Source organism: Ascaphus truei, chromosome 6 (assembly GCF_040206685.1).
Source record: "Ascaphus truei isolate aAscTru1 chromosome 6, aAscTru1.hap1, whole genome shotgun sequence".
Classification (NCBI taxonomy): Eukaryota; Metazoa; Chordata; class Amphibia; order Anura; family Ascaphidae; genus Ascaphus; species Ascaphus truei.
In genome coordinates, this window is record NC_134488.1 from 131,089,344 (window position 1) to 131,116,963 (window position 27,620).

Consider the following 27,620-nt stretch of genomic DNA (forward strand, 5'->3'; position numbering starts at 1 on the left):
AGACATCGGAAGACAGGTAGAGAACAGCTCCCCTCCAGTATAGTACCTTGAGGGACTGCGGATCAGGTAAGATCCCAGGCGGGATTGCTGCTTTGGAAATTGTTAAGAGGGGGCATCCTGACACTGGTTAATGTGTTCAGAAGTCATTCACGTCTGGCTTTTTTTTTTGTTCGGTTAGTGAGGTACACACACACACACACACACACACACACACTACTTTTCGAAATAAACCTACGTTTCTATGAAAATGTAAGTTTTTTTTTTTTTTGCGGCCCACCTAGACTTAAACCTTGTTTATTTGGCCCTTGTTAGCATTTGAGTTTGACATGCTTGTTCTACATGCTCCCTAAAATTCACAAAGAGGGTAACCCTGGGCGCCCTATTATCTCTGGATTTGGCACACTTACTGAGAATATTTCTGGCTGGGTGGAGGGCATTCTAAAACCACTTGTCAGGAACACACCCAGCTATATCCAGGACACCACCGACCCTGCTAAACAAACTGAATGCCATTGGGCCCCTCCCAACAGGAACATTACTAGCAACCATGGATGTAGAGTCACTTTATACAAACATCCCCCACGAGGCAGATACTTTCTGGGACCGCAGGAGCCACTCACAGAGATAGTGACTAAATACATCGAATTTATTCTGACCCATAACTACTTCACATTTGGAAATGACACATACCTCCAAACAACCGGGACCGCTATGGGTACTCGGATGGCGCCACAGTATGCCAATCTGTTCTGCGCAAAACTGGAAAGTGACTTTCTTTCCACCTGTCACTTGAAACCCCTTACATACCTTCGCTACATCGATGACATCCTACTGATTTGGACCTCTTGCGAACAGGACCTCCTACAGTTCTATGACAACTTCAATACGTTCTACCCGACCATCAACCTCAAACTCACCCATTCCCCGGAAGAAGTACATTTCCTAGACACCACCATCACCATAAAGAACAACCAACTACAGACTTCTGTATACTGCAAACCTACAGACAGAGCCAGCTATTTGAAGGACAACAGCTTCCACCCGACACACACCAAAAATGCAACCATCTACAGTCAAGCCATACGATACAACCGGATATGCTCCGACACAGCAGACAGAGACCAGCGGATTAAACATACAAATACTCCTTGTTTTTCCATCCCTATACACCAATAGGGACAACATAGTATCTACACACACTTTTAGTTTTGCTACAATCTCTCACATTTCCACACCATTTATATTAACTCCCACTCCACACGCACCTTTTGTAAAGCACTATATACACTGTGGGCTCTCTATTCATTTATATTCACACAGATACACACACACACACACTCTTACATCACTATTTTTCAGGAACCATTTAACACCTCTAGCCATAAATCACATCCACACAGGGGGGGGGGGGGAGAGACAAGCACAGATAACATTCCAAGAGACACTGTTTTTAAGTATACCCTTTGCTTGCTTCATTCATTGTAACATCGCCAGAAGAGATCAGTGTATCTCGAAAGCTCGCACAAATGAAAGCATTTCGTTAGCCACAGAACGGTATCGTCTATTTATTTTTTGATATATATATATACAGCTGAACCCCGTTATAACACAGTGCTCGGGGTCCAACCAATGCGATCATGTTATAACCGGATCGCGAAAAATAAAAATGGCCGCGATCAGGTGTTCTGCGTCTACCGGAGTTTGAGAGTTGGGATAACTCTCCCAGCTGTTCCAGACATGGTGGTGTAGCGGCACGCCCACGCGGGCATCCCGGCTTACCCGGCATCAGCTCTCTCCTCTCGTGTGTGTGTGTGTGTGTAAGGGATGGGGGGACACCCGCCTCTCAGCAGGTCCCCGTCACCTCACCTCTCAGTGCGGCTCTCAGCTCCGGTTCCCCGCTCCCTCAGCCTCTTACCTGTCCTGCCCCCACGCCATGCCGCTCCTCCGCGGCGCACGGCACATCCTCCCGCACGCGGCCGGGGCGCGTGCACGGCAAGCTTACAGAGTGCGCGCGCACCCGATCCTCTTACCAGTCCTCCCGTGTCGCTGGCTCCGCCCCCCATCGGCTGCAGGCGATTGCCATTACTCACACCTCTGACTGCCCCTCCCTGATCACCTGGACCTAGCCCTGGGATCACCCAGACAGGCCTCCACTCCACCCCTTGCTACCATTGGTCCTCCTGCCTTTATAACCCCAGTCTGCCCTCTCCTTCCTTGCTCTGCAGAGTTTCTCTGTGACTCCTATGTGCAGTGTCTATGCCCAGCTCTGTTCTGTTACAGCTCTTTTTCCTGTCCCTGCCCCAGTTGGATACCTTTTGGATTTGATCTCGGCTCTGTTTGACTAAGTGTTCCTCGCAACCCCTGGACTCGGCTTTGGACCTCACTACGTTGCTATCTCCTGCCCCTGACCCACGGCTCTTGGATCTGGATCTCCGTCCCTCTGGCACCCCGGACTCAGCAAGTATTACGTTATCCCTTTCTCACCAGGCCCGGCAACGCACCTTACCACACTCCGGGCACGACTTCACTGCTGTGGGTGCGTGTTATACCCTTACCCACCTCAGTACTGGGGACTGGCCAGGTCTGCGGGCATACCGGCGTTAAAGTGTGTGTTTGTGTACACCAGTCAAGAAAAAAAGTTGCTTATCCACCATAAGTTATAGATAACAGCATGAATTATTGGCGTACATTTAATCTAATTCTATCCATGATGCAGTACACAATAGGTAAATGTACCCCTCATACATTATATATATATATATATATATCTAAACAACAACAAAAAAGAACTAAAAAGTAGCGCCTTATATAGCCCACATAAATAAGGTGGTAAAATAATTAAGTCTAGAATTAAGCTAAGTAATTAAATACCCAATATGTATAACAAAGGCAATCCTAAAGTAAACATGTGTGACAAATCTAATCTAACCGCTAGTCACTAAAACATAAATGGCATGAGCACAAAATTAAAACAATGCATAAAAAACATAAAAATATATAAAAAGTAGAGAATAAAATGAGTGTCCAATTTAGTCCCAAAGTATAATCCCCCCCGGTTTTGCAGCCCGATAATGAGATCCCCAGTCCCTGTAGATATCTAAAAAGAAAAGGAAACACAGGCGCACACCATGTGTATTATTGTTAAAAACAATGTTTGGAGGCGCCTGCACGACAGGGAGGTGAATGGCAGCTTAGAGTGTGAGCTCCATCCCCTCCGGCGTTTCAAAACGATCTAACTCCAGCAAAAACACAGCAACTGCATAATTCAGAACCTGCAGAACGTGTCTGAATATACAGAGATGGCATCAACCAAGACTTTAATGAGAAAAACACAGCCAGTGTCTACTTATTTTAAGAGCAAAGAGGCTGCCAGGGCTGACATACCTGAGTCTCCAGTGCAGACAGCATCAGCAGACCCAGAAATGGACTCCTCACCTGAAGAACCAGACGCTATGGCTGTAATGCGACGTAAGGACATGAAGGAGTTTTGCAGCAATATGAAACAATTCTTTAAGACTGAACTATGGGCGCTTCGGAAGGATGTGGATGCACTGGGGAAGCGTACGGCCGCTTTGGAATCCAGGGCAGATGAGACAGCTACATCCACAGCACAAACGCAGACTCAAATGATCACCTTAAAGGCACAGATCACTTCTCTAGAACATAAAATTGAGGACGCAGAGAACCGTGACCGGCGCTGTAACATACGGCTGAGAGGGGTACCAGAATCTATAACAGACCCAGAGGAATTCACCTCGAGGTGGCTGGAACATATATTCCCAGACATGGCTGCCAGAGACCTGGTTCTGGACAGATGCCACCGGGCGCTGAGGGGAAGACCTCAGCAAGGAGACCCCCCGAGGGACGTGGTGCTTAGATTCCACTGCTACCGCACCTTAGAAGAAACATGCCGGATAGCAAGGGAACTGAAGGTGGTGGAGTTTGAGCAAATAACATTTAAAGTTATCAGGATCTGTCACCTGCCACGCTAGCAAAATGGAGAGTAATGGCCTCAGTTACCAGAACGCTACGCGATCAAGAGATCAGATATCGCTGGCTATTCCCATGTGCCCTCATGGAGGTATATAGGTAGTGCAGATATGCGTGAGCGGGGAGGCATGCTGTTTCTGCTACGTCTATGGCGCTCACAAAGAGGGATCTCTGCATAGGGCTGCTAGGAGATATGTAGTTGGTTAGGGGGTATAGACAGACTGACGAGGGATAATTGTTTGTTATGTTGGGCTCAGATTCACAGGGGGCAGGGTAAATTTGTTCATCAGTGTAGATATCCTCATACACGGTAGAGTTACCCAGAAGAAGAGGGATGCTATGGACATGATCATCTCAGACTGGAGGTCTATGAGTTAGCATTCTTCAAGGAGCTAATTAGATGGGTTCCAAATGGGTGGCGTGGTTTAGGGAGGGCGACAGAAGGTTAGACACAGGGCAAAGTTTTCTGTTATGTTTGGGAAGTGTTTTTGATATGCAGTTTCTGTTCCAGTTTCCAACGTTGAAGAGTTTTACGGAGTTGAATATAGTAGCTGATTATTAAAAACACGTGAGCGGGGTCCCCCGTGTCGGCATGCATGCATTTTCAGATACGATCCCGGAGAAAGAGGGATCGCAAACAAGTCCCAGGGAGGTCGGGTCCCAGCAAGATGGAGAGATCCCTTTGTAAGACTGGGCCAGGAGACCAACCCCATGGGCGCAAGAGACACCCTCTGGGGCTCCCGAGGTGGACTCTTGTTTTTTTATTATTTGATGTCACTTCCATGTTGATGTTATATATCCACGTTATTTTTTGTTTCCTCCCTACTGTTTTTACCTGCATGTGGTCCCCCCTCCCCCGCCTTCCCCCCTCCCTTCCCTCCCCCCCTCTCCCCTCTCCTCCCCCCGCCTCTCCCTCCCTCCCCCTCTCAGAGGAACATCAGCCACACCGGCAAAACACACAACAGATGGTACAGGTGCGTCTCGGAACTACGGACCGGGCATGCTCCAAGAATGGAATCTTGGGTGAGTACAAAGATATCAAGAAGCTATTCTACACACACATTAATAAATGGCGTTGTTACTTATTTCCCATAACGTCCAGGGCTTTAACAATCCAACCAAACGGAAGTTGGCTTTTACAGACTATAAAAGGAAACACGCTGAAATCCTTTTTTTGCAGGAGACACACTTCAGTAAATCAAGTGCCCCCAAATATCTTGACAAAGATTTTACCCAGGTTTTCACATCTGCAGCAGCAGTTAAAAAACGGGGGGTAGCTATATTAATCCGGAACAGCATTCCGTTCGAGGTGCAGCTAACTAAACGTGATATTGATGGTAGATACATTATTGTTGTAGGAGCAATTAGGGGGCAGAGAATTACGTTGGCTTGCTTGTACGCCACCAGCGAGAAGAGCACGATCTTTTTCGATAAGTTTTTCAGAACCCTGAACTCAGTGGCCCAAGGGGCCGTCGTGCTAGCTGGTGACTTTAACATGGTCATGCAACCGCACCTGGATAGGTCAGGGGTTGTAGGTCAATACAACAAAGGAGCGGGTGTATCTTTGCGCCGGGGCCTCAAGACCAACCAGTTATCAGATATATGGAGGGAATTACATCCGGCAGACAGGGATTACACTTTCTTCTCTCACCCCCATGGCTCGTACAGCAGAATTGATTACTTTTTTGTATCCTGTCAACTGGTTCCTATGGTTACCCGAGCTGGGATCCATGATTTTTCATGGTCTGACCATGCGCCAATAGAGCTAAGGTGCAATAATATCTGAACTGATAGACCCGGGACGAATTGGAAACTTAATGAATCAATCGTAAAAATTCCCGAGATCTGTGATATTATCGGTAACGAGATAGACCAATTCTTTACTATAAATACAGGCTCTGTGGACTCACAGTTAGTACTATGATAAGCCCATAAAGCAACATTACGGGGCACGTTAATCAATATCACAGCCAGATGAAAATGAGAGAGAGACCAAAATTGTCACTCTCCAAACCAAATTACAGACTCTCTCCTCGAAACATAAAAAAACTTTAGACCCTAAAAATCTACAGGAGGTAAAAGATGTCAAAATTGAACTTAACATGCTACTAGCTTCCAGAGCTGACAATTCACTGAGTTGGTCAAGGAGAAAATTTTACGAGAAAGCGAACAGGCTGGATACAATGCTAGCCTGCATGCTAAAGGACAGGCAAGCTAAATATAACATCCAAGCTATACGCTTAAAATCTGGTACCCCCATGTCTAATCCTCAGAAAATAGTAAACGAAATCGGCTCCTTCTATGAAACACTATATAACGGTGAAAAAGTGGCACATAACTCTATAACGAGCGGTGCCCTAAGAGATTTCTTATCCAGCTCGGAACTAAGGAGATTGACGGACACAGATAGAGCAGCTTTGAATGCTGACTTCACTATTGAAGAACTATCTCAGGCCATTACCGAACTGAAACCATCAAAGGCCCCTGGGCCAGATGGATTCTCGGGGCTTTACTATAAGAAATTTATAAATCTACTCGCCCCAAGGTTGCTCCGCATGTTTAACGCAATTTTAGCGGGAGCCCCCATCCCCAAGGAGATGGTAAAGGCGTCAATATCACTAATTCATAAAACTGGGAAAGACCCACTAGATTGCAAAAGATACCAGCCTATATCATTAATTAACACTGATGTTAAATTATACGCTAAATTATTGGCCAATAGACTTAGTCTCATCCTACCCAGACTTATACACCCAGATCAAGTCGGATTTATCAAAGACCGGCAAGCAACGGATAATACACAAAGTTTTATTGATCTGGTGGATTTGGCAAATAGTAAGGCAACTCAAAGCATGTTGTTAAGTCTGGATGCAGAAAAAGCTTTCGATAGGATAGACTGGCCATATTTAAAAGAGACGCTTGCGACATTTGGCTTTGGAGATCGGGTGAGCGAGGCGATTCTGTCGCTGTACTCTAACCCCACCGCCAAGGTCATACACCAAGGCTACCCCTCTCTGCCATTCCAAATAAAGAGTGGCACGAGACAGGGCTGCCCATTATCCCCGCTTTTATTTGCCCTATGTATCGAACCACTAGCGGCGCAAATCAGAGGAAACCCAGACATCTCAGGGTTAAACGCATACTCCCAGACCCATAAAGCGGCCCTGTATGCGGATGACATCCTCTTGATTATCACAAAACCCCTTACTTCCCTACCAAACCTATTCGACCTACTAGACCAGGGGTGGGCAACCAATTTTTCAATGTAGCCATAGGTGTGGCGAATTAGATGTGCAAATAGCCACACCATCAAAAATGTAGGTATTATGTTGCGCATGCGAAAATTTAAAACACACATTGTTTGAACAAGTTTATTGAAAACATGAACACTTTGACTACTCAATAACAACTGCGTCAGATGCAAATGATGAAAACACACACACACACTCGGTGGGGTGGTATGTTATTTATATATTCTCGGTCCCCCCCACCCCCCATCATCTCATTTCACCACCCTCATCTCATTCCCTACCAAATCCATGATCAGGGGCACAGCCAGGACGTGACTGGGTACATAACAAAGATACAAGCAGCCATTGCCAGCTGCCCGCACGCAGCCACACACACACGCCCAGCCAGCCACACACACACACACCCAGCCCTTCATCTCCCATCAGCACCCTTCATCTCCCCTCAGCACCCTTCATCTCCCCTCAGCACCCTTCATCTCCCCTCTGCACCCTTCATCTCCCCCTGCACCCTTCATCTCCCCTCAGCACCCTTCATCTCCCCTCAGCACCCTTCATCTCCCCTCAGCACCCATCATCTCCCCTCAGCACCCTTCATCTCCCCTCAGCACCCTTCATCTCCCCTCAGCACCCTTCATCTCCCCCCTGCACCCTTCATCTCCCCTCAGCACCCTTCAACTCTCCTCAGCACCCTTCAACTCCCCTCAGCACCCTTCATCTCCCCCCTGCACCCTTCATCTCCCATCAGCACCCTTCAAATCCCCTCAGCACCCTTCATCTCCCCCCAGCACCCTTGAAAGCACCCCCCCCGTCCGTTCCCGTCCCCACCAATGTCTAACAGATCGCGGCGGCAGCAGTGGTGGCGAGCAGGCAGCAGTGGTGGCAGGTGGACGGGGGGCAGTGGTGGCCGTCAGCGCGTCACGCTGGAGCGTGCCCGGGGGGGAGGGAGCGCGTCATGGAGCGGCCTCGCAGGGGAGGGAGCGCGCGTCACGCGCCTGCTGGAGCGGGCTGGGGTGTTGGAGGGAGAGGAGCGCGTCACACCGCTGGAGCGCGCTCCTTACTACGGATGGGGAAGAGGGGGGGGGGGATGAGTGTCCCGGCGGCCCTGTTCGCCACAGTTTTACAGCCAATTCGACACAAGTGGCGAATGGAGACAGGGTTGCCCACCCTGGTACTAGACCGATTCTCTAAGGTCTCCGGCTTCAAAATCAATCAATCCAAGTCGGAAGCCCTCAACATCAACCTCCCTAGACACATGGAGAAATTACTAAAATTGAATTTCAAATTTAACTGGCAACAAAACCACATAAAATACTTGGGTGTCCACATCACCAAAACTGTAAAAGACGTGTACAATGCAAATTACCCCAACCTGATTCGGACCTTAAAATCTGATTTACGGAAGTGGACATCCAAAAGGATATCCTGGATTGGACGTATCCATAGTGTCAAAATGAATTTACTCCCCCGTATATTATACCTTTTCCAAACTCTTCCAGTGCCACTCAGATGGAGGGACTTGCACTCACTTCAATCTGAAATCTCCAAATTTATCTGGGGAGGTAAAAAACCAAGAGTAAGTAAATTAAATATGAAAAGATCTGTGGTGGCGGGCGGCCTAGCAGTACCCTGCCTAGTATCATATTACAAGGCGGCACAATTAAGTCAGATTGTACAATGGCAATCTAACCCAAAGTTGAAGAGATGGGTGGAATTAGAAAATGCTGCATGTGCACCTCTGGAACTAAGCAGCTTAATTTGGTTACCTAAAACGGCGCGAAAATTCACCGCCATGCCGCTCTCCTCGGTGACCAACTCAGTGTCAATCTGGGAGTCTACGAAAATTCGGCATTCCCTCACGACAATACATTCCATGGTGACACCCATATAGAATAATCCTGAGTTCGCTCCGGGTCTATCAGTCAGCAATATCTCAATCTGGAGACAGAGGGGCTAGAATCGGATTAGAGATCTGGAGGGTCATGACAGAAAAATCAAAACATTCGACCATATCATTGAAGAAAAAGAGATTCCCCACTCAGAATTCTTTAGATACCTCCAGATCAGGGCACTTTATAACAAATTTGCCCCATACCCCATATTAACATCTTTTTCGAATAGCTCTGTCTGGCTGAGACCGACACGAAGGGACTTACATATCAGCTATATGGAGAAGTGATCAGTTCTGGTGAACATGAGCAGCAGATACCCTCATTCCGATCTCAATGGGAAACAGATTTGGGAGAAAACTTAGAGGATGAGGAATGGAGCGCTATATTTATGGCCACAGCGAAGAGCTCCATATGCACCACTCTCAAGGAGAACGCATATAAAGTCCTAATGCGATGGTACCTCACCCCACTGAAATTATCAAGGTTTGTGCCGGGATCCTCCCTGTGCCCCCGCCAGTGCGGAGGAACAGCCGACCTGTTACATATGCTGTGGTCTTGCCCACGGATCTCTCCACTATGGGAGGCGATTAGACATTGGATACAGAGACTGTTCGATCTCACCATTCCCCCAGACCCGTGGTTGTTCCTCCTGAACAGACCATTGACGGGCCTCTCCAAAGCACATAACAAACTAATTGGCCATTTTGCAATTGTAACGCGGTGCGAGATCGCAGCATTATGGAAACAATCTGATATCCCAACCATCCCAAAGATTCGGAATTGAATTTGGTTCATTTGCCAGATGGAAAAGTTACCGAGTTTAGTTAACGATACTGGTGACAATTTTCTAAAAGTCTAGATGCCTTGGCTGGCACAGACAGATATCCCGGGGATTGAGAGGTCCTCAATATGGCTCTGATAGCAGTAGATGCGTTCTCCTTGGGAGGGGCTTACAGGAGGTATTCTATACCCCCAAGACTCTATATAGCAGCATTATAATGTCAGTAATGCGAGAGACGACTATATTTGCTCCTGTTGAGTGCCCTGAACATTCTTGTGTGTGTGTATATATATATATATATATATATATATATATATATATATATATATATATATAGTGGTCGACAAATCACCAGAAAAATCTACTCGTCGAACAAAAAAAATCTACTCGCCACCTAGTACCACACGTGTGCTGCTTGGGCCAATAGGAGCTCGCCACGATGTTAAATCCACTCGCCCGGGGCGAGCAAATGTATAGGTTTGTCGAACACTGTGTGTATATATATATATATATATCATACATTCTGTGGTGCCATTGCTGTCCTCTAGGCGCTGAATGGAGCAGCTATTGGACCTTTTCAGCACAGAGAGTTAAGTTAATCCTCTCTGGCATGACTGCTCACCTGCTGGCTGATTAATCAGGGAGTGCCTTAAGAGTATGGAAGCAGCAAGGCACTGTGAGACAGGTTCCCCAGAGAAGGGGGGAGACAGAGGAGCTCCCCAGCTAACGGAGGCTGGCTAAAGAAGTCTGAGAGACAATGCTGAGAGAGCTGTGCTGAAGCAGTGACATCGCCGGCTGGACTAACAGATAAGCCAAACCCTTATTTGCTGTATACAGAGACTTTATATGCTCAGCAATAATATCTGTTTGGGGTGGAATGAGCTTAGCTATCCACCGGGTTAGTAAGAGTTGGTGCTGAATGTGTAGTTAGCTTTCCTAATGGAAATAGGATTTGATTTTATAATTTGGTTTTTCTTAAAGGGGCGGTGGGCCTATTCATATTGTTTATCCCTGTAAATAAACCCCAAGTATAGAGAAATACACTGTTTCCTGCCTCATTTGGGACAAAAGAGACTGCAATGTGGTGTCGGCATCACAATACATACAGACATACTGCTGCGGCAGCTTTTATTCTAACAAATCACCGGCTTTTACCTGGCTTGTTCCTGGAATGCCACGATGTTCACCTGGAGCATGCCGCGCTCCTTTACCGTTCCCAGCCAGGGGTCATGCCGGCTGACGCGCGGTTGATGGGTTTATTGATAATGGTTCGGATTTAAATAGGCTGCAATGCTTCGCGTGTCCGCCAGATGGCAGAAATTCATGAATTGTAATGCGCCGAATCAGTAATGTGTCGGCTTGCAGGTGTTTCTTTAAAAAAAAATACTGTACCACAGTGTGCTATTGTAACTTGGCCTTGGCCTTGAGACTGAAGGAAGAGGTTGCAAAAATGTATCAATTTAGGCTTTTCATACATACAGTATTAAAGAAAGACAAAGACCAGTTTCAATTACAGTATTCTCCAGAGACCCACCCGCCATGAGTGTTCAAGTGCAGCCCGCTTTCCAAAAACCTGACAGAAGTTACGCGTATTTGATATGGGCCGTGATTAATGCAACAGATGATAAGATGGCAACAGTTGGTCAAATTTATCAGTATTTTATCGAAAACTATGACTTTTACAAATTTTCGCCAACTCCTCATACGTGGAAGCGTGCAGTAAGGAAAAGGTTTTCATCGTATTGAGCCCCAATTTGTTGGAGGGTATTGGTGTGTATCACCGGATTTTTCCCGTATCTATGATCATGGAGGCGGCAAAAGGCGAAGGGTCATGTTAAAACCAACTAAGAAGCGACAGTCGCTGCCCAGCAATGCACCAGCACCAGCACCGGCTTCCAATGACGGTCCCACTGTCAGTGACAACCCTGAGCCTGAGTCGGATTTGGTGTGCAGTTTTGATGAAGCTTGCATGTACCTAAGCGATTTCCAGCCTCACCAGCTGACTACAGGTGGACTAGTCCCGCTGCAAACTGTCGACGTGGATGATGAAGAAAGCTGGACTGGCAGTGGACCGGCGCCGGCGCCAGCTGAATGGGAAATTCAATGGTGAGTTGCCGAATTATTTTGGTGGGGCTGGCTGGGTACTTCTTTAGGGGGCTGACCATTACTGTACATTAAAACTTTTCTTTTTGTTTTTCATCAGAAAAGAAAACGGCTAATGGGGGGATTTCGATGGATAATATTGTACTGTATGCTGATGTTTTCCGGCCGTACAGTATACTGTATAATAAACCTGAATAAATAAAACTATGCATTTATTGTACATGTTCAGTATCGTGTCATTATGTGTCTTCTACAGTATACTGTACAGTGGTATACAGTGCCTAACATCTATGGGCAAAAAGAATTTTATTTCTAGGTGCCCTAGAACAGAAGTTCACACGCCAATTGCCCGTGAACTTGACCGCGGCCCTAAGTAGTTCCCACGCCAATTGCGCGAATATAATGTAAAATGACCCGTTCTGTGGGTCTGAGCGGGTTGAAATTTGCCTGGTCCTCATGCGGGAGGACCCTTGCCACAGTGGCAAAATATCAGCCTTGCACGACCCCCGGAACCGGAGGTACCAAAAGACAGTTTAAAAGCACATTACCAAAGTGGCTTTTTTTCTGCCATGCAAGTCAATGGCAGAAACCTGAACTTTAACATCACCCTGACTCTGTTCTGTTGCCACGAGAGGGTCGCAATTTGCCATGCAATCCTGCCGCAACTAGGACTACATGGTGACCGAATCTGAGCCCTCTAGGTCGAACAGAACCGGAGTTATGGGTTCCAGGTTTCTGCTCATTCTGACTTAGCCGGTTCAAAGCTTTCTCCGCCATTACGCTCAATGGTAGGACCCTCCTCGCCGGTGTGACCCTTTCTCGCCGCCAGTACTGCTCGGACCCTGTTGGGGTGAAGTGAGGGGGTTCCTAACATCTAGGGGCAAAATGAATTGTATCTCTAGGTGCCCTAGAACAGGAGTTCCCACGCCAATTGACCTAGTTCCCACGCCAATTGCCCTAGTTCCTACGCCAATTGCACGACCAGGCAGTAAAAAAACAGTGCAGCAAGCCTCTACATTTGTTACACTGTCAAAGGAGCAAATGGAAACAATGTGAGGCAATTCAACATGTTCTTTTATTGGTGCAGTAAGTTCACAAACATTTATTTACAAATACAATGTTGAAGCATTTTAAGTAACAGTAGGGCAAAACATGTACAGTACAATACAGTTCAGCACAACAGTATGGTCTCACTCAAAGTCCTCCACATTGTCCGTCCGTGGCCGATTCCTTGCATGGCGCAAAACGCCATTAATGCAGTCTCTAACGCCTTTCATTACAGGATCTGTAACTGTATGAAAGCGTCGCATTTCTTCCACAATGTTTTTCCTTAAATTGACAGGAAGGGCCTTTTTTGCGCGATTCCCATCGTAGTTCACTTTGAACACCCACTCGCAGTACAACATGTAGGGAACATGGTGCTTAACAATGATCAAGGCATACTTGTGGGGTGCACCAGCACTCCTCACCCTATAATTCTCCCTGAGCGCCGGTGGCAGATCGCACAGGGTGATGTCGGGCACCGTTTCGATGCGAGCGGGTGTAGATCTTTTGGGAACAGGTGTGCTTGAGGCGACGGGTGATGGTAGGTGGTCTGGGAGGAAGCTTTCCTCCGGTCTTGGTCGCCGTGTTGTCTCCTGGCGTGGTCTTGACGGGGTTGTCATGTCCTCCTCAACGGCATACATGTACACTACATCTTCTGGTGGAGGGGGTGTGCTTGCTGATGGAAGGGGGTCGAAGGTCCCATTCATCACATCCATGTCACCCTCCTGCTCCGGGGGCGGGGAAACAGGGGCATTAGCACCGAGCAAATAATGTATGCCCGCTATGTCAGCCTCTATCTTCTCCATCCGTTGTTCCATTTGTAGCATCCGTTGCTCCACATTTAACATGGTCTCCAGAAGCACATCTATCTTTGGTAGCACAATAGAATTCCCGGGGAGATCCACACTTATCCCATTCAGCATCCGCTCTAAAGAGCTGCTCCTTGTGCATGGCGTGTGGACATCTGGGGGGATGGATGCAACGGAGGATGAGATGGGGGTTCCATGGAGAGAAGCGGCATCGATAGAGAGTGGAGGAGGTGACCTGTGGATACCCGGTAGAGGAGAAGCGGCAGCGTTGTCGAAGAGGGATGGAGAAGGTGACCTTTGGATTTCCGGGCGAGAAGCAGAGTCGTCTAAGCGCAAAGGAGACAGTGACCCGTGGATTTCAGAGGCGGCAGCGTCGTCAGATGGAACCGGAGAAGATGGGGGTGGAGAAGACGGGCTGAAGTTTTCCGGGACAGCTACAGCAGAGTCGTCGAAGCATATGGGAGTAAGTGCTCTGCGGATTCGATGGGTTGGCTGCCATTCGTTCTGCGTCAAGAGTACATCACCGTATATCTTCTTCACATAATGAGGCTTACGTCTAAGAAAACCCTTAGCCTTTGGGGTCAGCAGAAGGTTTTCTTTATTGGCCTTAGCCTGTCGCTTTGCCCTGGCGTGGAAACGGCAACCGCCTTTCGCTTTTTCAGCATGACAGGCACGGCAGAGGTAAGTGGGTTCTTGCGTCCATAGAAACGGGGCTGCTCCATGGAAGCAGGTGGCACAATGCAATACAGTATCTGGACAAGGGCAAGTTCAGATAAAGATCATGGAGTGGTGGGCTATGCAAAGTGTGTGACCTTTTATGCATGGCTACCAGGTACAGGTGTTGAATGTGGGCGTACAGTACTCTAATGTGAGTCATTACCGTATAAATACACCATCCATTTTGTGGATTCACTGCACATTGAATACACATCGACTAAACATCGAATATACATTCTTGTGTTTGTATTTCTTTCTACTCGCAGCAATGCCTGTTAACATTTTTCAAAGGATCTCAGCATGCGAATTAAGGAAATGTACATGAGCAGACACCGAATTGCTGCTATCCAATGCTGGTTAGCTACTTGTGGCCTCGTTGTACCATCAAACACCGTGGGCTATCATGCATACGGAAAAAACAGAGACCGGAAAATGGCACCAAGGGTAACTAACGCGTAAGTATATTTATAAAACTTAACAAAAAAAAAATATAGAAAACTGTACTGTACATCTACAGTACAGTTCTGTATCTACTGTAATACTGTTGTTATTTCTGTTGATTTATATTACAACATAGTTTGTCTATTTATATTTATAGTACAGCAGTATACTGTACATATTTTGTATATTTCAATTTATCTTACAACGGTATACAGTATTTAGGATGTATATTTATATTTATTTTACAACAGTATATTTATAGTGTATATTTATATTTATAGTACAACAGTATATATATTTTGTATATTTCAATTTATCTTACAACGGTATATATAGGATGTATATTTATATTTATATTACAACAGTATATTTATAGTGTATATTTATATTTATAGTACAACAGTATATATATTTTGTCTATTTATATTTATAGTACAGCAGTATACATATTTTGTATATTTCAATTTATCTTACAACGGTATATATAGGATGTATATTTATATTACAACAGTATATTTATAGTGTATATTTATATTTATAGTACAACAGTATATATATTTTGTCTATTTATATTTATAGTACAGCAGTATACATATTTTGTATATTTCAATTTATCTTACAACGGTATATATAGGATGTATATTTATATTACAACAGTATATTTATTGTGTATATTTATATTTATAGTACAGCAGTCTATATTTTTTGTATATTTCAATTTATTTAATATTACAACATTATATTTACAGTATATACATTTTATATTGCTGCATATTAATAAAACAATATATTTTCTTTACATTGTAGGGAGACAACTCTTCTGGTTGACAAAATAAGTGAGGAGAATGATGTGAGGAGTGCATTAAGGGTTAAAAACACTCTGCAGGAAAAGCACAATCTGATTGTATCCGAGAGCAGCATAAAGAAGATGAGACGCAGCATTGGATGGAAATATGGACGTGTGAGGTTAGTACTGGACAGTACAGGAGGTAAAAGGGTTGTTTAGCAAACTGTATTGCACTGTGCTGCTAAATTTTTTTATTCCTTGTCATTACAGAGCGTACCCCATGATACGGGACGTAAACAAAATCAAGAGAGTGCACCAGGCCCAGGCATGGATCGACAGTGGGGAGACTTTCCAGGATTGCATCTTCACTGATGAGTCTACTGTGTCACTGGAGAGATTTGCAAGCTTTGCATTCCACAAAAAAGGCCGCATATCTTTGAAGCCGCGGCCAAAACACTCTGTGAAGTTGCATGTGTGGGGTGCCATCTCTAGGCATGGACCGGGATGCATTGTCATCTTTGAAGGTAAAATGTATCAAATATAATGTCGCCTTATGCACTGTACTTGACTAGTGTTGCCTTACCGTATGCACTGTACTGTACTATTGTGCAGTTTTTTGAGCACTTTTCTTTTCTTGCTATAGGAATCATGAATAAAGCTTTCTTCGAAGACAACATTGTGCCCGAGATAGTGCAATACATCACACGCGAGTTCCCCGATGGTCACCGCTTCTACCAGGACAACGATCCCAAGCACACCGCGTCAACGGCGCATATCCTTGAGCGCGGCATCAACTGGGTGAAGACGCCAGCGGAGTAAGTGCAGTAGACCGTGTCCCATTTTTGTTCCCCACTGTTTTTAGCTCTTAAACCAATTGTCCTTTCTTTCCAATGACAGGTCGCCAGACTTCAATCCGATCGAAATGGTCTGGCATCAGCTGAAGGACCATATCCGGAAAGTGGCGAAACCCTCCAAAAAGGACGAGTTGGCGAAAGGCATAATGAGTTTTTGGAACGATGTACTCACCGTGGAACGCTGCAATAAATATATAGACCATATTGCCACTGTGTTGCCCATTGTCATCGTGCGTAATGTGCAAGCATCAGGAAAGTAGTACTGTGCTGTAGTATTGTAAGTACTGTATGATACAGGTAAGTATGGCACAGAATTTTTCTTTCCAGATAGTAAGAGTATACTGTACACTACAGTAGTTAGTTTATTCTTTACAGAGAGAGCAGTACCAGCCATCAGGTTCAAGTACAGTACATAGAATTTAACCGTAGTCAGATTATACAGTAATTACAGTATACAGTAGACTAGTTTGACAGTACTACAGTAACTGCGTACTAACTGCTCCATTTTTTTCTTTCCAGAGAGGAAGCTACACCAACCACCTACAGTAGTTCTGCCATAATACAGTACAGTACGCACATACAGTACAGTACAGTAACTGCACTAATTTTTTGTTTTCTTGTCGTTTCAGGAAAAGGGGTGGCCTAGGGGGGTTGGGGTGTTGCGTCCAGTCTAATCTGCTTGTACTGTACAGTCAAATGTACAGTATATAAACAGCATTAATGATGTACACAAAACCTCTCCTCTCTCAATGAACTACTGTACTGCAGACAGAATGAGGAAAAGATAAAGACGGAAAAAAAAATATTACTGCAGTATACAGTATACAGTATATATTATACAGTACATTACAGTACTGTATATAGTATTAAATAATATTCTTATAAATGTGCATTACTCATGTTTCCCCATGTTTTACAAATGTTTTCCAAATGGTTATCCAATTTCAATCTGCCAAAAGAACTTAATAAAGACTGCATTACTGTATGTATTATTCCTGATTATTATTTTTATGTTTGTATTTTTTGGTTCCTGATAAAATAAAATAAATATTTATTCACTTTCCTGCACATCAGATTTAGGGAAAGGGTCACGCCAGCGAGGAGGGTCCTACCATTGAGCGTAATGGCGGAGAAAGCTTTGAACCGGCTAAGTCAGAATGAGCAGAAACCTGGAACCCATAACTCCGGTTCTGTTCGACCTAGAGAGCTCAGATTCGGTCACTATGTAGTCCTAGTTGCGGCAGGATTGCATGGCAAATTGCGACCCTCTCGTGGCAACAGAACGGAGTCAGGGTGATGTTAAAGTTCAGGTTTCTGCCATTGACTTGCATGGCAGAAAAAAAGCCACTTTGGTAATGTGCTTTTAAACTGTCTTTTGGGACCTCCGGTTCCGGGGGTCGTGCAAGGCTGATATTTTGCCACTGTGGCAAGTGTCCTTTCGCCTGAGGACCAGGCAAATTTCAACCCGCTCAGACCCACAGAACGGGTTATTTAAAATAATATTTATATATTTATTTATGTTTATTTTAAAGATATTAAAGAATGTACTGTATTGTATTTAAAACATGTGACTGTAAACCATACTGACTGACAAATGTTTTCACACCCTGATGCAATATCAGTGTACTCTCAATTCTCACTGTGCTGTGCACATCAGATTTACATTTCCAATTCGAGAGGGGATTTTCCAAAGCATTACCGTTCAAACAACAGGCCTCTAAGGGTTGGGGGAGGGGGATGGTGTGATTAGACGCAGGCGTACTGAGTGTTTGTAGCTCGGCTATGGGCGGATTAAGAACACAATGGCAATATGCAGAAGATCAATGACCCAGTGGAGAGAGGGGGATGGTAGGCTAGGGTGACTCAGCCGATTGACGCTTGGCTAGGGAGGGATTAAAAACTCTGAAGGTGTGTGGCTGAAATAGTTAACAGCAGTGTCATTTCAAAAGGCAGTTCACCATAATAATTTGATGAATAAACCCCCAAAGACAACCCCCAAATACAGTACATAAAAAGCAAGTCACTTTACCTCCCTTTGCCCCATGCACCAAAAATGTTTTGTGGCAGAAGAATTTAATAAAGGCTGCAGTAACCTGGAACCCATAACTCCAGTTCTGTTCGACCTAGAGGGCTCAGATTCTGTCACCATGTAGTCCTAGTTGTGGCAGGATTGCATGGCAAATTGCGACCCTCTCGTGGCAACAGAACGGAGTCAGGGTGATGTTAAATTTCAGGTTTCTGCCATTGACTTGCATGGCAGAAAAAAAGCCACTTTGGTAACGTGCTTTTAAACTGTCTTTTGGTACCTCCGGTTCCGGGGGTCGTGCACGGCTGATATTTTGCCACTGTGGCAAGGGTCCTTCCGCATGAGGACCAGGCAAATTTCAACCCGCTCAGACCCACAGAACGGGTTATTTTATATTATATTCGCGCAATTGGCGTGGGAACTACATAGGGGCTCGGTCAAGTTCACGGCCAATTGGCGTGGGAAATTCTGTTCTAGGGCACCTAGAAATAAAATTTATTGTGCCCCCAGATGTTAGGAACCCCCTCACTTCACCCCAACAGGGTCCGAGCATGTACAGTACTGTACTTTAAAATAAATTAAATATGCAATTTTACTATTACTGCGCGCGCACGCACAGACTGTGTTGAACCGTGTGAAGATTGAGATAATGTGTGTGGCAATCATCACCTCCATTTTGGCCTAAACCACCATTTTCTGAGTGTTTGCTTATATGAATGTTTATTTGTTTCATTCGTGAATGAATGAACTGTGAATGTTTGATTCTGCAGAGTATCGCTCCTAGATGTAACTCGCCCTTGTGTAATTCCTACAAGGCATTCAAGAATTGAAATAGCATTCGTAAGCGATTTCTCCTGTCTTAAGATATTCCTGCTGACCCGTAGGATTTCTTATCTAACAGCTACATTGCATACAGGGCTGGACAGAGTAACTCCCTTATGTCACAAGGTTAAGAGGCCCACACTATGGTAAATTATCGATAAGAATATAGTGTATGCAGCATATTTAGGTATCAACCAATATATATTTTTGCATGTCATCATATCATCATTTATCTCTAAGCCAGCCCCCTTAAGGGGTGTATTACTCATTTTGAAATGTATAAAAATGTGATCCAAGCAATATGTTGGGAGAGGCCTGAATTCTTTCTGAATTCTTCTCTCCCAATTGTGCCTTGGTACAGATAAACTCATGTGTTACTTTGAACCCTTGACTCATTGATTTTATTTCCACGCTTTGACAGATGGCGCCCAAATAGGGACACCCAACATCTCGGGAGCAGGAAACCCAGACGGAGCAGCTGCATACATTACTCAAACGTGCACACTTGGAATAAGGTAAAGCTTTACCCTTTTTAACAAAAAGCCGTTAGTTTAATTATTTGAGTAATTTGTAGACAGTTTGTTCTTTATGGGCAACCTACCTGAGTGACGGGACACCCTGTACCACGTGAGTTTATCAATATTATACTGACCAGGTATTGTCATTGTTGTTTTTGTATTATTGCCATAAACTCAGGTTATACCGTGTGCCGCTAAACGGCAGGGCCAAGTAAGGGCCCGGAAGGTATAATAATTAATAAGGTGTTAAGTCTCCTAGAACTTGGGGAGAGAACTATTGTTAAGGAACAGCAGGTAACTATTTTTAAGGCCACTGTTCCTTAACTCTATATTCTACTTATATTATACCAAGGGTTGGGGCACCTTATTGGAACCCGATCGACTGGCGTTGATCGGGGATAGGTCAGATAATAAGGTGGTAAGTCTCAAAAAACTTGTAAAGAAAAGATTTTGTTAAGGAGCAACAGGTGAATATTTTATTTTTTAAGACCACTGCTCCTTAGCTCCATATTCTACCAAGTAGTGGGCACCTTATTGGTACACAATCGACTGGCGTTGATCGGTGTAATACAGGAGAACTATGGGGAACCTACATTCTCAGTCGCCGGCGCAGGGTACGTCCCTTGAAATTATGTGTGGACTTTATGGCAATATAATGTTTTAAAAATGGATATTTAGTGACGCAGAATAAATTAAATAAGAAGGAAAGTGAAACATATCAGGCTCTGATTTAAAAATAACCACATCATTAGTGGACCCCCCTTTTTTCTAACCCCCTTTTCCTCATCTCCCTTTCCTCACCCCTTTTTCCTCTTCCCCCTTTTCTCACCCTTTTTCACTGAAAAGGAGTTGCATGTTTGTGAGGCACAGGAGTTGCATGTCTGTGAGGCACAGGAGTTGCATGTTTGTGAGGCACAGGAGTTGCATGTCTGTGAGACATGGAAGTTAATTATTAACCTAGGAAGAAATGGCTTGAATTTAAGAATGTTAAAGTAGTTTGTTTTTAGGAATGAATGCATTAATACTGCATGGGAAAAAAAAGGGGACATCCTCTTTAAATGTTTTTTGTTGGCGGTTTTGTCTTAGAAAGTTCATAGTAACTAGTTTAATGGCATAATATTATACATGTCATGGAGTGAAGTGTTTGTGTGTCACTCTGATAGTTAATGTATGTATGTATGAATGTCTTTATTCATTTAGCACCATTAGTGTACATAGCGCTTCACATTGTCACTTGTTGTACTAATCATAAAAATAACAAATAATCTCTTGTAAAATAGTCATTTAAGTTTAAACCCTTTTGTCAAAGTGTATTAAGCCTGCTGCCATCACAAGGCATAACAGTAGCATTTAAAATAAACCTAGGAAGCATTGTATGTTAAAGTCTGTTAGTGTAATATTTTAAAAGAGAATGAAAATTTGGCAGTTGTAAAAAGAAGTCATTTCACCCTGACTCAAATATGAATTTGTATTTTTTTACTGTAGCCCATTTTTGTTCCTGGGCGTAGGAAATACTGTGTTACAATATTTAAATGAAGTTTTAAATTTAAATTTTATGTGCTGATTTCGAGGAGTCAGGACTAAAAGCAAGGTATATCTAGAATGCAAAGTTTTAAAAAGTAAATGTTTATTTTTTATTTAAACAAAAAGAAAGAGTCTGATCTTATGGAGTAAGGAAGCTTTATTAAGTTTTACTCTGGCCCACAAGATTAAGATCATGTTGGAGTTTTGTAGAAAGGAGAATGAATGTTGATGGAAGATAAACTCAGAGAACCTGTGTATATGTGTGTGTGGGTGTGTGTAAGAAAGATAAGGAATTATAAATATATAGTAAATAAAACAATAAGATTTTTTATAGGAAGGGTTGCAGAGATGGTTTTGTTTGTAGTTATCAAGGTTTCTCTGTTCAAACTTATATTAGGAAACTAACGGTTTGTTTTCTTAAATACACTGCTCGTTTGATTTTTGAACAGCAGTCATTTAAAAGAGGGAAGGTTAAAAGCAGCCAAGCGGGCTGGCCCCCCTCCTCCAGCTTAAGGAATGTACAAAGACCACGTTCCAGACATGAAAAGTTAACTAGAAGTTGAAAAAGAAAAAAAATGTTTAAAAGCAGCTAAGTTATAGTATGAGGAAAGAGAATGATTCTGTAATGTATTTATTTTTGGACTAAGTTTATTGGCCAATACCCACTCAGCAGAAATGCTTTAGATGGCATAGCCCCTATTATGGAGGAATTATTACAAGAAGGGGTTATAATCCCCACATGCACTATCCAAATTACCTCTACGCAGAAACCAGTAAACACATTTAAATTCTATTTGTTCTATGTTTTTAATTCTATTTGTTATAATTGGTTTATTAACAATACAATAATATTTAATATGTATTTCCGTATTTGAATAGTGTCAAAAGTATACTCAGTACTTCACAAAGCGTACAATATAAACGAGTAAGCATAAAATCAGATATGAAATAATTTTTCCTATAAAGTTAACTGCATATGTGATGTATTTTTATAACTTTTAACCATTACCTCTCCTTTCCCTCCAAAAGGTGTCTTAATTTGAACCCTGACCTATAGCCTCTCATTTTAAAGAATACAACTGTAGGCTATCTAGATTTTATTTTTTTAAAGCAGTAGCTATTGTCAAATTCATGTTATATATATATATATTTAAATCTCAAGCTGCTGATGTTTTAAATACTATCATCCTTTATGTCGTATACTGTTCACATGTCATAGGATTTGCATATGAACAAAAGAGAGGATAATTTATATGATTTTCCATAACACACCTGTCTATATGCGGACTCTGCCTATTTTGTTCATTGCAACATTACCTTATGTGTGTTGTTTTGTTATTTATCCTTGAACATTTCTTGCCGATATGACCCCATTCATACTGTTGTGTTTTGGTGCTGTCTACTCATTGCTACACATAGCAACATGTTACTTCATGAATATTCATGTAGAGAGGGATATACCCCATCTCTTTACATTTTCCAGCATAACTATTGGATAGCTTTATTTTGAGCCTGTTTGGGAACTAAGTATTAATGTGATAAGCTGCTACTACGCGGTGTTTTGTGGTGAAGCTAATTAGCATTGTTAGTATATTATGGTCACTGGCCCCTAATGTTCTGATAGGGCTTTACACTTGTGTTCATACTAGCATTTTTGTTTACCGTATACTACTGTCCGTTTCGTTCACATGGGGACTTTTATTTATGGTTTATTAGTTGTCATTTTATGCATTTCGTAAGTTTTTAGCTTGTAAAAAAGTTGTATACGTTTTAGTTGTGTTATAGTTAAGTTTATGTGGATATTTCCCATTTGGTCTGTAATAAATTTGATATTAGTGGTATTAGTTATTTAACTGGTACTTTATGTATATTTTACAGTTTACAATGAGTGCAAGCTTTAGGGACTTTTAGTGACAACCTCTTATCACTTATCAGTGTTCTCTTACGATACTTTCCTATGCACCGTTGATTTCTTTTTTTTGTCGTTTGGTGAGCAAGGTATTTTTGTGTTTATTTTATATGCGGATGCCAAGATAGTGGTGAAAAACAAAAAAAAATTGTGCTGATACTAAATTATAGTGGTTAAAAGCGCTCTCCTTGTGCTTTTATTAATGAAATGTTTAAGTCTCTCCAAACTTAGGTGCAGCTTATACAGTCTACCAAGGAGAATACAAAGCAGCATCACCGCAAGAAAAAAGTGCCGGCACCACCGTAAACAGCTAACAAAGACAAAGAATCATCAAGCCAGTGTTTTGAGGGGTTTTCCCTGACCACTGGCCAACAGTTAGTGTATCTAGGCACAATAATCCTAGAACATTTAACCACCAAGGAATTAAGACTTCAGGCAAGGCCCGGTCTTAAACGAACAATTTGTTTTTTCTGAACTCAATATTATCAAGGCCCGGACTTAAACAAACAATTTGTTTTTTCAGGACTCCATATTATTTTTATGCTTTAGAGTGTGTTTTTAAGATGTATGCCCCGCTAGGCAAGATCAGCCTACACCATCCAGATGATGATAAGGGATGATCAGTTTTGAAATATTTGTAATGTTTATTGTTTTATGGTCACATCATTTTGCAGACAATCATACAATCTTGCACAATGCTACACAGGTTAATGGGTCACAAGGGAATATATACAATGAATCCCTGCCATACTCTAGTGGCCCCCAATGACGTAAGAGAGAATTACATTTAACCCCTTGAGTAGGGATACCTTACACTAATGCCGAATTTAAAATGATGAAATGTTAATTTGAATTTGTTTACAGGGAACTTTTCTAAACCGAATTCCACTGGTAAATGAGGTTCCTTTAGGTGGATTTTGCACTGGGAACAACAAATCAATTTATGGGCCAGGTGCCTCCACCAACTAATGAAACTTGTATGAAAATGTATTTACAGCCCTGAACTAAAAATTTACAGGGAGGATGTGGCCTTAATTTTTCAGTTTTAATTAAGATAGTAAAAAGTGCTTGCACAAATTCTAGTTTACCTAGGGGAGTGTATTGGATTTGTGGAAAATGGGCCTACAGAGTATTACCATGTGGTTGGACAGGGTCCTGCTATCTAGGTACAGTTGTACCTGCCTTTACAATGACCCACTGGCAGGATCAGGAATAGCAGAGCCACTTCCAACGCACAGGGGTTGAAAAGTAGTCTATGGAAAGAACAATTTTGGGCTAGCTTATTTCCTAATGTAGGAGTTGAGTTGCTATATGACAGGCTCAATGTACTAACGGATGTACTGGATGATGTTCTCAATCATACAACTACATTCATTAATTTACTTAATCAAGAACAGGTACAGATTAGATTAATGGCCCTACAGAATAGAATGGCTCTGGACTATATTTTAGAGTGTGTGCCCAAGTTAAAGAGCAATGTTATGTTATTTAGAGATCAAAGTGGTAAGATTGAGCATGAGGTAGAGAAGATAGCAGAGATACAGGAGAGATTAAGGAAAGGTGGAGATAAGAGGTGTGTTTTGTTAGGAATTACCATGTTGGTTGGTTTTCTAGAAGCGAAACTGATGAATGGATTTGTCTGTGTGCTTGCAGTTCTGATTGATTTGTATGACTGTGTCATGTGCAGTAAACCATACTGCAAAGGTGTGTAACACCCTCTACCCAGGCCATGCCACTGATCACAGACGACACCACGGAAGATGCAATCTCAGAAGGAAAAGTCAGTCCTCCTCAATGGAATACAGATGAAGATGATGGCAGAAAGACCAACCTGGCTGAGATGATAGCCATCAGCTCTGTGAGTTTCCAGAACTATCAAAGCCATGCAAAAGTGGGCCCTCCAGGCAGTGCAACGCTTCTGAGTTTTATCTGAATTAAACCTTAAAAGACTATGTTTTCAAGAATAAAAAGAGAGGACTGTGAAGTTTGAGATAATGTGTGTGGCTATCATCACCTCCATTTTGGCCTAAACCACCATTGTCTGAGTGTTTGCTTATATGAATGTTTATTTGTTTCATTCGTGAATGAATGAACTGTGAATGTTTGATTCTGCAGAGTATCGCTCTTAGATGTAACTCGCCCTTGTGTAATTCCTACAAGGCATACAAGAATTGAAATAGCATTCGTAAGCGATTTCTCCTGTCTTAAGATATTCCTGCTGACCCGTAGGATTTCTTATCTAACAGCTACATTGCATACAGGGCTGGACAGAGTAACTCCCTTATGTCACAAGGTTAAGAGGCCCACACTATGGTAAATTATCGATAAGAATATAGTGTATGCAGCATATTTAGGTATCAACCAATATATATATTTGCATGTCATCATATCATCATTTATCTCTAAGCCAGCCCCCTTAAGGGGTGTATTACTCATTTTGAAATGTATAAAAATGTGATCCAAGCAATATGTTGGGAGAGGCCTGAGTTCTTTCTGAATTCTTGTCTCCCAATTGTGCCTTGGTACAGATAAACTCATGTGTTACTTTGAACCCTTGACTCATTGATTTTATTTCCACGCTTTGACAACCGCGAAGGTATTAGACTTCGAAGACAACAGCTCGCAAACGCCCCCATGTGTTTTTATACGGCATTGCAGTATTGCAGACAGCGCGAATAAAATGTTTAAATCACAGCCGCGAAAATTACGCAAAACATCCCGGGCGAAAACGATACAAAACCGCACATCACCGGGATATTCCGAAATTCGCGGAGCTAGCCGAGTTCGAATAAAGTTGGTCACCACTGTATATACATACACACACACTATTTTGGGGGTAACCCCTTTGTTGGGTAACATTATGCACATTCATGCCTGCAACAACAACAAAAAAACACGGATTCAAATGTCAAATTTGTCTTTAGTGTGATTCCTATTGAGTGTGTCACAGAATCCACATTTAAAGGACATATTAAAACAATAAGTATATATCATACCCTTATCCTTGTATCTAGTCATGTGGATTTCTGCTCTTCTGGGGGAATCTGTAATTAGAGAACATTGGCACTTAACATAAATCATCAAATGGATATTTGTAATCACAGATATCTGAGATTGTGAACTTCGTGTAATTATACAGTTTCTCAATCTTTACTAAGGGCTTAATTCGGTATGGTCCAAAGCGGTCGTTCAGGACATTGATGGGGATTAGTGCCTTTCTTAGATATAGGGTTTAGTTTATAGGGTTTAGTTAATCTGAAGTGGCCATTCAAGTACAGAATATTCTGTACTTGAATGGCCACTTCAGATTAACTAAACCCTATAAACTAAACCCTATATCTAAGAAAGGTTTCCTGTTGCTCATGAAGATCCCACAATGTGAAGATCCCATTGACCACATACTGTAGAAGAATCCACTATTTCCAATTGTAACCCTTCTATGGTACCCCACCCGACATGAAATTGGGGGTTACACTCCTTCTGGTCACTCTGAGTGGTCTGGGTGCTGTGACCTGCGGGTAAACAGGAGGGCTGAGTGCTCCGCGGTGTTGTGGGGAGAATTCAGGACAGGAGGTGGGGTGTAGGACAGGTTATCTTGTTCTCTCAGGGTGCACAGCGTTTCAGCCAGCACGGATCCCCTGGGGTCTCCAGAGGAGAGACCCCCACTGACACTCCATTCTGCAGACACAGGGACACACAGCAGCTTCTTGTAAGTATCCGCGCTGCGGGTATACCCGCTTCCAGTGCCTCCTTATCATGTCTCCGAGCCGCTCGGGCTCCCCGGTGGCGTGCCTCACTCCTCGCAGGTCCCCCGCACGGCTGCTCTTGCACTTCCGGGTCGCACGCGGACCCAGGCTTCCATTTACTGGCGCCGGGCACCTGACCCCGCCTCCTCAGGCGCAGAACGCGCATCATACGCTTCCCTGCCCCTGCTCCATCAGGTCCGCCCCCCAGGCCCTTCTCCCTTATCAGGTCCTCCCTCGGGCCGCTCCTCCCCTTCCTCTGATAGGTCCCAGCTCCCCAGGCCCTTCTCCCCTATCAGGCCCTTCCTCTGGCCGCTTCCCGCTCCTCCCCTTCCTCTGATAGGTCCCAGCCCCCTATTTAGTCTCCCCTCACCATTACCTCCTTGCTCTGCATAGCTTCTGTACCTTGGTG

At 43.5% G+C, this 27,620-nt stretch overlaps 1 protein-coding gene across 17 annotated transcripts in view; it reads right to left on the minus strand.

Moving 5' to 3' along the window:
- The window catches only part of LOC142497911 (sialic acid-binding Ig-like lectin 16), a 226,293-nt gene that overhangs the window by 129,062 nt on the left and 69,611 nt on the right, over positions 1 to 27,620 (minus strand). For all 17 annotated transcript variants that reach the window (XM_075606354.1, XM_075606351.1, XM_075606346.1 and 14 more), the window contains one exon: positions 26,462 to 26,509. In XM_075606354.1, coding sequence (XP_075462469.1) covers positions 26,462 to 26,509 — 48 coding nt within the window. The remainder of the gene's footprint in view (positions 1 to 26,461; positions 26,510 to 27,620) is intronic.